The sequence below is a fragment of the Carcharhinus amblyrhynchos genome, chromosome 23 (assembly GCF_965287045.1).
Source record: "Carcharhinus amblyrhynchos chromosome 23, sCarAmb.v2.hapA, whole genome shotgun sequence".
Classification (NCBI taxonomy): Eukaryota; Metazoa; Chordata; class Chondrichthyes; order Carcharhiniformes; family Carcharhinidae; genus Carcharhinus; species Carcharhinus amblyrhynchos.
Genome location: NC_137346.1, coordinates 46,066,365 through 46,078,555, shown reverse-complemented (window position 1 = coordinate 46,078,555; position 12,191 = coordinate 46,066,365). Strand labels below are relative to the sequence as shown.

The following is a 12,191-nucleotide window of genomic DNA, read 5'->3' as shown; positions in this document are numbered from 1 at the left end:
GTACTCCAGCTGCGGCCTCACCAATGCCCTATACAGCTGCAGCAAGACCTCCCTACTTTTATATTCAATCCCCCTCGCTATGAAGGCCAGCATCCCATTTGCCTTCCTGACCACCTGCTGCACCCGCAGGCTGGGTTTTTGCGACTCATGCACAAGGACCCCGAGGTTCCTCTGCACCGTCGCCTGCTGCAGTTTTTCACCACATAAGTAAAAGTCCTTCCTTCCATTATTCCTACCAAAGTGGACCACCTCGCACTTGCCAACATTAAATTCCATTTGCCAGTTCCTGGCCCATTTGCCCAGCCTATCTAGATCCTTCTGCAGACTCTCCACACCCTCCGCGCAATTTGCTGTTCCACCAATCTTGGTGCCATCAGCAAATTTCGATACCATATACTCGGTTCCCTCCTCCAGATCATCTATATAAATGGTAAATAGCTGAGGCCCCAGCACCGACCCCTGGGGCACTCCACTAGTCACCATCCGCCAATCCGAATAGCACCCATTGACCCCCACTCTCTGCCTCCTATTTGACAACCAATCCTCTATCCAAGCTAACACCCTACCCCCAACTCCATGCCCCCTTACCTTCTGCAATAACCTCTTGTGAGGTACCTTGTCAAATGCCTTCTGAAAATCAAGGAAGACCACATCCACCGGCTCTCCTCTATCCACCGCCCTAGACACATCCTCATAGAACTCCAATAAATTTGTCAGACACGACTTCCCCTTAATGAAACCGTGCTGCGTCTGCTCTATCAAGCAATTCCCCTCAAGATGCCTCGCTATTTCCTCCTTGATGACGGATTCTAACATGTTACCTACAACAGACGTTAAACTAACCGGCTTATAATTCCCTGCCTTTTGTCTGCCACCCTTCTTAAACAACGGCGTAACGTTAGCCGTTTTCTAATCATCCGGCACTTCCCCGGAATCCAGCGACGTTTGGAAAATAACCACCAAGGCATCCACTATCACCTCCGCCATTTCTTTCAGAACCCTCGGATGCATTCCATCCGGTCCTGGGGACTTGTCCACAATCAGTCCCTCCATTCTATCGAGCACCGCCTCTCTAGTAACAATAATGTCATTGAGACCCTCCAGTCCTACCATCTTTCCATCGCTAACACCCGGCAAATTATTCACATCCTCCTCCGTGAAGACCGAAACAAAAAAGTTATTCAAGGCCTCAGCCATTTCCCCATCCCCTACCACTAAGTCCCCCCTCTCATCCTCTAAGGGTCCAACATTCACCCTAGCCAGCATCTTCCTTTTTATATATTTATAAAAACTCTTGCTATCCTTTTTTATACTAAGCACTAGCCCAGCTTCATAGTTTATCCTACCCTTCTTTATCAACTTCTTTGTCAATCTTTGTTGACATTTAAACCTCTCCCAATCCTCTTCTCGCCCACTACTCTTAGCTACTCTAAATGCCTCCGCTTTTAATTTAACACTTTCCTTCACCTCCTTCGTTATCCACGGCTTATTACCTCTCCTCCTACGGTCCTTTTTGACCATCGGAATAAATTTCTGCTGAGCACCAAGAAAGATCTCCTTAAAGATCCTCCACTGCTCCTCAGCAGACCTACCTTCCAACGCGCTCCCCCAGTCAACATTCGCCAATTCTTCTCTCATCCTACCATACTCCCCTCTGTTCAAACAAAGGACGCGTGTCCGGGAACCCACTTTCTCCTCCTCCATCTGCATCAGAAACTCCACCATACAATGATCACTCTCCCCAAGAGGATCCTTCACCACAAGGTCCCTAATTCTACCCGCCTCATTACATAGCACCAGATCCAAGATAGCTCGCTCCCTCGTCAGCTTCAACACACACTGTTCGAGGAAACTATCCCGGCAACATTCCAAGAACTCCTTCTTTAGCCCACCGCGTCCAACATGGGTCGACCAGTCAATATGTAGATTGAAATCCCCCATAATTATCGCTGTTCCATTCCTGCACGCCGCACTTATTTTCGCGTTAACAGCCCTCCCCACCTCCAGATCATTATTTGGGGGCCTATAGACGACACCCACCAGCGTCTTCCTCCCTTTGCTGTTCCTAATCTCCGCCCACAACGATTCCACTTTCTGCTCTTTGGTTCCTATATCATCCCTTGCTACCACCCTGATGCTATCCTTAATCTTGAAGAGTAATCACTTTTGCAACAATGAAATCAGATTGATTGGGAACAATGGAGAGCCATTATCTTATCTCATGCTTCCAAATAAATTTGTGGCTACAACAGCAGGTCAGAGGGAGGGATTTTGTGGTGATTAACTCACCTCCTGATTCCCAAAACCTGTCCAAGGTATAAGTCAAGAGTTTGATCCCCCTGTTTGGATGAGTGCAGCTCCAACAACACTCGAGAAACTTGACACCATCCAGGTTAAAGCAGCCCTCTTGATTGGCACCACATCTGGAAACACCACTGATGCACAATGGTAGCAGTTTGTACCATCTACAAGATGCACTGTACAAACTCACTAAGGCTCCATACATTGCACCTTCCAAACAAATGACTGCTGCCATCTAGAAGGACAAGGGCAACAGGCATATTGGAACACCACTCCCTGCAAATTCCCCTCCACGTCACTCACCATCCTGACTTGGAAATATATAATTGTTTCTTCATTCTTGCTGGGTCAAATACCCTCCCTAACAGTATTATGGATGTACCTACACCACATGGACTGCAGTGGTTCAAGAAGGTGGCTCACCTGCACCTTGTGTAGGGTAATTAGGGATGAGCAATCAATGCTGGTATAGCCAGTGACACCCACATCTGGTGGAATAAATAAAAATAAATTATATCATGGAGGATGGAAAGTCTTTTCCTGTCTGTTCCTCCTTCAGAACAAATGAAGAAATAGGTATGTATGTGATCAGTGTGATTAGCAGGTTCAGGTTTCAAGGACATTTAGTTTACGCTCTAAGAAATAAAGTTTCTAGGACAATTACAGGAGAGTTTGTCTTGATAAAGAAATGATGGGAGCTAATTCGGCATGGTAGCAGTGGATAGCCCTGCTGCCTCAACGCCAGGGACCTGAGTTTGATTCTGGCCTTGGGTGACTGAATGTGTGGAGTCTGCACGTTCTCATCGTGTCTGCTTGGGTTTCCTCTAGGTGCTCTGGTTTCCTCCCATTCTCCAAAGATGTGCAGGGTAGGTGGATGGACCATGATAAATTACCCATCAGTGTCAGGAGGACTAGCAGAGTGTTATGGGGATAGGACCTGTGTGGGATAGTTGTCAGTACAGGCTTGATGGGCCAAATGGCCTCATTCATCACTTTGAATTAAAAATAAATAAATATACTTAGTGACAACTTTGTCTTGACTTTTTAGTAAAGAATGTGGATAGATGGTAAAATTAAGCTGGACATTATTGCAGGTTACATGGCAGTATTAACTGTAAGTTGGTAAAAGAGCAAACAAAGTGTAATAGTTAATGGATGGTTATTAGACTGGAGGTATGTTGAATGGTAGCACCTTCCCCACCCACCCACCACCACCACCAGGAGCACCAGGTCCCCCAGGACTTGGCTGTAGGAGGTTCAAAATCCAAAGCGACAGTTAATACAAAAATAGGTTGCATGGGTAACTGTGAGGAGAGCCTTAAACACCTCTGAGAGGACAGAGACTAACTAGTAGATTGACAGCTTGGATAAAATTATTTGTGGAGAAATCCAATGTGATAGATTATGGTACGATAATGAGAAGAAATATTTGGGCCTGCAGGCATACAAAGTGGGATGAGAAGTTAATTCAAGTCATTTCCAGGTTTAATAACTTAAGGACACTGAATAAAAAGCTAATGCTCAACTTATGCAAGTCAGTGGCAGCGGATACATGGGAGCATCGCCACCTGTACTTATTCTTCCAATTCGTGTATCATCCTGAATGGGAAATATATTATTGTTCATGGGCCAAATTCTTGGAGCTCCCCCACCCAAGCAGCACTGCAGGTATACCTACACCACACAGATTACAGTGGTCCAAGAAGACAGCTCACCATTTTCTCGAGGATAAATAGGAATGGGCGATATAATGATCCTCATGTCCCATGAATGAACAGAAAAAGAAACTGCGGTTAGAATATCGTGTCCAGAGTGATGCTTTGCTTGGTCAAAGATGTCACAGCCACGGAGAGGTTGCGGAGGAGGTGAAAAAAGTGATATTGAAATAATTGGGCACAATCGAGTTTTCATTTTGTTAACTAGTTTTGAGGTAGCAAATGTTCAGGAATTATATAACCAAGGTTATGGAAATATCTTTATATAGTTTCGGCAAATATAACAGACTCAATTTCTAGTAAGACTACTGATGGGATGCTATTTTACTTTTTGAATATGTATTTCAAATGAAAAAAAAACTGACGTGAAGCCAATTAGGTTTAATGTGAAGAATGTTAATAAAGTATAAATTTCTTGAAGGTTTTTCTAGTGAAACCAAACAGCATCCAAGTGTAGAACATTCATAAATTCTCAATGAATGGGGGTACCTTCACAGCACGTCCTCTGGAAGAGCATAGAATCACTGACAGCAGCTTCTGGATTTCTGTGTTGTTCTATGCCTATACAGATTCCAGAAGATAGTATCAATTTCAGTGGAGTGAAGACAGCAAACAAAAACAGTTCTGCCACCATTACCACCACAAAATATGGGCTCTTATTGCAGACCGAAAATAATGTCATCTAATTTGTCAGGAATTTTTTTTCCATTTAATGTGTTATTGGACAGAAGAACTAAGTTGAACTCTCACTAAGTTTAACATCCGAATTCTCATGCTGTTTTGTATGATTACAATGTGGTCTTCTGCAATGTTATGTACTCTGAGGAATGCCATTCTTTGTTGTATTACTGTTGAAGCTGATTACTTCAGGATGTTTTGATACGAGGAATTTAAAAGTTAAAATTTTGATATTCTGATGGTCAGGATTGAATTGTAACAATGTCACATCAGGAAGTGTTTGATACAAATTGTTGTCTTCTAACCAGCAGCTCAATCCTGAAACGGTGACAGAAGAAAGATTGTAAATATACAATGATGGAAGATCGTGATTCACAATGTTAACCCTCCAGACCTGCTGAATGTTCTTGTATTTTCTGTTTTTAATTTCAAAATTCCAGCGTCCTCAGGATGATGTTTTTTGAATAAATATACACATATTTCACAGCAGTAGTTTTGATTCTGTTATCTAATTTGTTAAAGAAGCCATAAGAGGCACTGTATAAAACACACAAGAAAAATTGCCCCATTGCAGAAATTAACCCCGATAGTGAACACTGGATTTCTTTTTACAAAAGATTGTAATCTAAACTCATTAAAATTATAGACTTGGTAATAGTTTGTGATTTATAATCACAGCCTAATGTACATGTTTGTCTTAAAGTTGCAAAGACTACGTAAGCAGGAAACAGCCCAACGCCTTCAGCAACAGTAGCAGTGCAAGGGTTTTTTCTTCCCCTCGGTTGTGAGTGTGATTTGAAAAATGTATCTACTGTGTGCTCCAATTACAATTGTGTTCTGACTCAGGATATGAGCAAAGGCATCCTTTAGTGCTGGGGAGAAGATCAGAATTGCTGTATTAGTCGATGAGGAAGTTCTGCCAATTAATTAAAGTTGTGTAAAGCTATTTCTAATGCCAGTTGCTGCTCTGGGAAATTAGGCACCAGAACTAAACATGTTGTTAAAGACCGTATCTGTATATTTACAGTCTTCTGTTTTCTTGGCCAGAGGATTAGATTTGATGATTTATCCTTCTGTTATTGATTTGTTGCAGATCCTGTTCCAGCATTAGATCTAGGACAACAACTCCAGCTCAAAGTCCAACGTATGCATGACATAGAAACAGAGAATCAGAAACTGCGGGAAACACTTGAGGAATACAACAAGGAGTTTGCAGAAGTCAAGAATCAGGGTAAGGACAGGAAAATGCCACTTTTCCACTTTATAAGTAGTGACTCTTTTAGGCGGTGTGATATCATCACTACCTCAATTATGTCATTTTTATTACTGTTATAAGGTGCAAACTAGGTGCACTGTACCTGAGGCTCATGATCTGCAACCAGATTTTCAGGATCTAGAATATGTCTGTCTTCACGCAGTTGTTAATGTTCAGGCCATAGCTTCCATATCTACACTTACTTGACATCTGCAGCATTGGTGCAAAGTAAAAACACTTCCAAATAATACTGCAATTAAGCATCAGTTAGCTTTCTTGAATAGAAACTTTCCTGTTGAAATAAACACAAAAGGTTGGGATAGATATGTCAATTATTCAGTGGACTTGAGAAAAGCTTGGACAAAATTCTACACCAAAGGCCAAATACCAAATGCAATGCCAAATGTTGAAAGCTGTAAGGATTCAGGGTAACTTTTGGCAGTGGATAAGCAACTGGGTTTGATGACGTTTATTGGATTGGGGAGGAAGTACTAAATGAGGTATCCCGTGTAACTTCTAAACAATATGATATAAAGGTCTTGGACATGGAAAGGCAAAATGGTCATTACAGTACTCCATGAATGGTGTTCCAATAATTGAGAAAGAAATTGAGAGGCCTAGTAAATGTCAAGCTCAACAATGCAGAGCAATAATCAACAAAGACAAATCATTGACAACAACACAAAACAATAATGATTAAACTGTAATACTGGCTTGCCCAACCTTAAGCACTATTTCTTATTCAGGTCACCAAGGGAGATATTCAAGAGCTGGAGGCTTTGTTCCCCATGGCCTGAGCTATGAGAAAAGAGCAGAGGCATCTGTGATTTTCCATCTGTGGAGGAAGCATCTGTGTATCTTGTAAAGAGTGGGGAGATGGTGAAGGGAATGGAAAAAGTAAATCCATAATATTACTTTGTCCTAATCTCTCAAATTAATTCAGATGGATTATGAAGTATGACAGTTGTTACAATTAAGTTCTTCTCTGCACAATGTATGGATAGAATTCTCTGTAGAGTATTTGGAAACATTTATGAAGCAAATGTATGTAGATATGGGGGAACCTGTCAGGTAATTTCAGGTTAACTAATTGAGATGAGGTGAATGGTTTTAGTGAAGTGTTCTGCTAGATCTGGTTTAAGTTTGTTATCTTTTGTAACTAACTCTATTCTTTTGGACAAAAGCAAATTACTGCTGATGCTGGAATCTGAAAAAAAACAGAAAATGCTGGAAAATTTCAGTGGGTCTGATAGCATCTGTGGAAAGAGAACAGAGCAAACATTTTGAGTCTTTTAGGGTGTGTCTCCTTATGGTCTTACTAAGTTTTTCACTGATTTTTAACTGGATGAACATCACTGATCCCAAAGCAGAACCTGAGGGAGAGAAATTGCTTTAGTGTCTGTTTAACAGTACACAGTTTTTATTGTTGTACGCAACAAGGAGGTAATTGAGAAATGCTCAAGCAGATTCTATAAATGTATCAAGAGATTAGTGTGCACCCTAAGGATTTGCTGTTCTTGGTGCTTGGTAGCACAGCACACAGTAGATTGCAACTAATTCATTGTCTTTAGGTCATGCAAGAAGTAAGGAAAACCTTTTTTGTGCATGTCTTCCGTTTTTGAAATGTAACCAGTTGTCAGTGTCAGTAAAATTAGCAATTAATTCTCAGCAAACTCTGATTAATTTAATCAGTTTCACTCTAATAATTCTTCATGATTGATCTCTGAAAGCATTAGTCATACTTCATTGTGTTTTTGTCATTTGCTATTGCTTTCGAGCGCAACAATGCCATTCTCATTTGACCCAGGTATGTGTTTCTGAGCACTGTAGACTGCTTGTACATTCTATGCCAATACTAGGAACAGAATTCTAGAACAGAAATCTAACACATCTAATCAATTAGCTGAAATATCAGCTAATATATTCTTTTATCTTACTAATTTGACCAATCCTGCATTGGCTATCATGGAAATTTGCAGATGCTCCAACTAACTGCGTCAGCTGGTTAGCAGTTGAATTTCAAATCCAGCTTCTTGAATTGCAAAGTTGAAAGAGTATGAACACGATCTTGTTTTTACCTATTTCACTGTGTACTGGAATTTTTCTGAATGCAGAAGCTACAATATAAGTAAATTATCACATGTTCAGTTCATGGCCTTCGAAATAAATACATATGTTTGTTTAGAATAAAATAATCTTCTCAAGTAGCTGTGAAAGGGGGAGAATAAGTGCAGGAAGTGCAAAAGAAGCAGAGAGTTGTTTCTGTCATTGTAAACATGAATTCCAAGAGGTGTGTTGCCTTTCAGGTGCTGGGGTGAGGACTGTAACGGAACGGTACACAAGTCCTTTTCAGATGGCTGGCAATCTGTCAAAATCATGGTTTGTTTCAGAACCAAAGATCTAGGACAGAAAAAAGACTCAGCCTCTGCAGAAAGTTCCAGTTATTTGATTAAGATTGAGACATGACCACAAAGATCATTCGACTATGTTAGCCAATAGAGCAATGATCAGATTAGGAAGATAAGAGCATGGCTAGAGATATTGTGTTTCAGCCTCTTGAATAGATGTGAAAAGCTACAGAATTATGTAAAGTGGAGGGCAGAGTTGAGGGCAGCACAATGAGACGTTGACCCAGGTAGAGTTGAATGACATGGAGCGGTTGCAGCTAAGCTTCAGTGCATATGTAAGGATGACGCAGGACAGACGGGAGCGGCATACCATGACAGCAGACCTTCTGGCAAGAACAGCTATAAGGAGCAACAGCAGAGATGTCAGAGCAAAAGGCTCAGAAAAAGGCCCTTTTTCTGTGTCTGCCATGCAGCAGTCTCTTTCCCAATTCACTTGCAATGTAGAGATGTCGACGTTAGACTGGGGTAGACACAGTAAGTAGTCTCACAACATCAGGTTAAAATCCAGTAGGTTTATTTGGTAGCACGAGTTTCAGCACATTGCCCCTTCATCAGGTGAGTGAAAAGTTCTGGATTAATAGCTGAGTGATAATATCACGAGGCCCATCGCCTCCCCCTGAAACATTCACCCTGTTTTACTGTCAGACCTGTGTATGCCTTCACAGTGAGGCCACGCTTTATCATGTGTGGCACTACCATCATGCGAAATGGGATAAGTTCAAAACAGATACAGCACCTTAACACTGGACATCCACGAAGTGCTGGGGTCATCTGCGAGAGCAAAATTGTGTGCAGGTATAATCTGTGAGCGGGACATCAGGATTTATCTCCGGGCCATATGTTAATGAGAATAGGAATACGAAGATTGAACAGTTCATCACATGGCTGGAGAAATGGGGAAGGATGGGGGCTTTAGGTTCCTGAGGCATTGGGGCCAATTCTGGGAGAGCTGGGATCTGTATAAGAACGATGAGTTGCACCATAACAGGACTGGGATTGATGTCGTTGGGGAAATGGTTGGGAGTGCTGTTGGAGAGGATTTAAACTAGATTGGCAGGGGAATTGCTCTGCGGCAATATTGATTAAAGATGGCATTACGTTATTGGAGAGAGAGGATGTTATGGGAATACCGTACTGGTGAGCAAAATTTGAAGGCATTGGAGAGAAAGAACTCAAGCTATGAGGCTAGATTGGAGAGGTTGGGACTGTTTTCCTTGGGGAAGAGAAGGCTGAGAGGAGATTTGTTCGAGATCTCAAGATCCTGAGGGTTATGGACAGGGTAAACAGTCACAACCCTATTCAAGAGAGCATCAGGAACTGGAGGGCACAGATTCAAAATAAAGTTTTTAGAGTTTTTTTAAGTTTAAAGTTTATTTATTATTGTCACAAGTAGGCTTACTCCTTTGAAAATCACCTTGTCGCCAGACTCCGGTGTCTGTTTGAATACACTGGGGGTGAATTTAGCACAGCTAGTACACCTTACCAGCACATCTTTCGAACAATGGGCAGAAGCCCACGCAGACATGGGGAGAACGTGCAGACTCTGCACAGTGACCCCAGCTGGGAATCGAACCGGTTTTCTGGTGCTGTGAGGCAGCAGTGCTAACCACTGTGCCACCCCAAAATAATTGACAAAAGGAGTAAAAATGATGTGAGGAGAAAAGATTTCACCCAGTGTGTCATTGGCATCTGAAATCCCTGAAAGGGTGACAGAGGCAGGTTTAATTGAGATGTTCAAAAGAGAATTAGCTTGCTGTCTGCCAAGAAAAGAATGTGCAAGGTTACAGGGATAAGGCAGGAGAGTGGGCCTAAGTATCATGCTCTTCCAGAAACAGTACAAATTGATGGGGCTAAATGGACTTCTGCACTATAAACATTCTGTGACTACAAGAGGCTGGAAACTTTGCACTGCGTAACTTACGTTCTGATTCCCCAAAGCCTCTGATATCGTAATTGTATCCATTCACGGATAAGATGGTAATGAGACTTGACAAATTTTATGGTAACTACAAAATCATTCAATTAAAGAGATTTGAAAATATGCCTTTTACAGGGTGATTGCATCATAGTATTTCTGCACAAACTCTTGTTGAAACAGAGGTGCTTAAGTATTTTCAAAAATTAATTTCAGTATTTCATTAAAAAAGTAAACCATTAAAAGACTAGCAGAAACCAGCAGAATATTTCCAGTGAAATTGATATCTTTATATCAGAACTGCTTTAAATCCCACTCTCATGCCAATTCATCCTTCCTGTTGCAACCCTCGCGTCATTCCCACCCCGTTCCTTTTCATCCCTTTTATATCATTCACATCCTATCCCCTGTTCCACTACTTCTTATGCCATCCTTACCCCCTATTCCACACTTCCCATCGCTTGTCCTCCTGTGCAGGCCCTGTCATGGCACCACCACTCCTCAATCCCTCCAAGCTAAACCTGCCTCTGCTACCCCCTCAGGTGGCTCTTATTGCACCACTCCACAATCCTTCCATGCAGGCTAATTTTGTGTTGGACTCACCTTACTTCCTGGTGTATTTTTTCTCTGCCAAGTATCCATTCTAACGAACTACCATTCATGCTAACAAATACCCCTCTCATTTCACTCCCCCCAGCCCCCAATCCCTCCAGCCTGGATGCAACACCCTGTTACAGGAGAGTGCAAATTATATTGATATTAGTTGTTGATTTCTTTCCATTAATGTTCATTTTTTTAAAAAAAGTTTATTAATTAGTCACAAGTAAGTTGCATTAACTGTGCAATGAAGCCACTATGAAAATCCCCTAGTCATTCTAGCACCTGTTCGGGGACACTGAGGGAGAATTTAGCATGGCCAATGCACCTAACCAACACGTCATTCCTCCCACAACTTGGGAGAAAACCGGAGCACCTGGAGGAAACCACACAGACGTGGAGAGAATGTGCAGCGTCTGCACAGACAGTGACCCAAGCCACTCTTGGAATCAAACCCTGGCGCTGTGAAGCAACAGTGCTAACCACTGTGAAAGAAGTGCAGAACTCCCCAAGAAACCTATTGGACTATTTAGACCAGCTACGATTTCAAATTAATTTGTGTCATTGAAGTCATTTTGACCTCTTTGCCATTCTGCAAAGGCAAAATACAATGGATGCTGAAAATCTGAACTGTAAATAGAAAATGCTAGAGGGCACTTAGCAGGTCTGACAGTAAAACAGGGTTAATGTTTCAGGGGGAGGCGATGGGCCTCGTGGTATTATCACTCAACTATGAATCCAGAAACCCGGATTCTGGGGACCCAGGTTTGAACCCCACGGTAGTTTGATTGAATTTGAAATCAGTTAAAAAAACTGGAATTAAGAGTCTACTAATGACCATGAAACCTTTGTCGATTTGTCAGAAAAACTCATCTGGTTTACTCATGTCCTTTAGCGAAGGAAACCTACTGCTGCGGCTCTACAGTTATATATAGGCCAGACAATGTGGTTGACTCTTTACTGCCATCTGAAATGGCCTGGCAAGCCACTCAGTTGTAACAATCACTACAAAGTCTCAACAAAGAAATGCAACAGGATGGATCTCCTGGAATCAACTTAGGCACCGGAAAAGACAATGGCAAAGCAAACAGCCCTGTCGACCCTGCAAAGTTCTCCTTACTAACATCTGGGGGCTAGTGCCAAAATTAGGGGAGCTGTCTCACAAACTAGTCCAGCAACAGCTCGACATAGTCATTCTCACAGAATCACACCTTACAGATAACACCCCAGACACCACCATCACCATCCCTGGATCTGACATGTCCCACCAGCAGGACAGACATAGAAAAGGTGGTGGCACAGTGTTATTCAGTCGGGAGAGA

At 42.1% G+C, this 12,191-nt stretch overlaps 1 protein-coding gene across 5 annotated transcripts in view; it reads left to right on the top strand.

Moving 5' to 3' along the window:
- Positions 1–12,191, top strand: part of cux1a (cut-like homeobox 1a) — a 507,476-nt gene that overhangs the window by 277,730 nt on the left and 217,555 nt on the right. For all 5 annotated transcript variants that reach the window (XM_080211032.1, XM_080211029.1, XM_080211030.1 and 2 more), the window contains exon 5: positions 5,788–5,925. In XM_080211032.1, the coding sequence (XP_080067158.1) occupies positions 5,788–5,925 (138 nt within the window). The remainder of the gene's footprint in view (positions 1–5,787; positions 5,926–12,191) is intronic.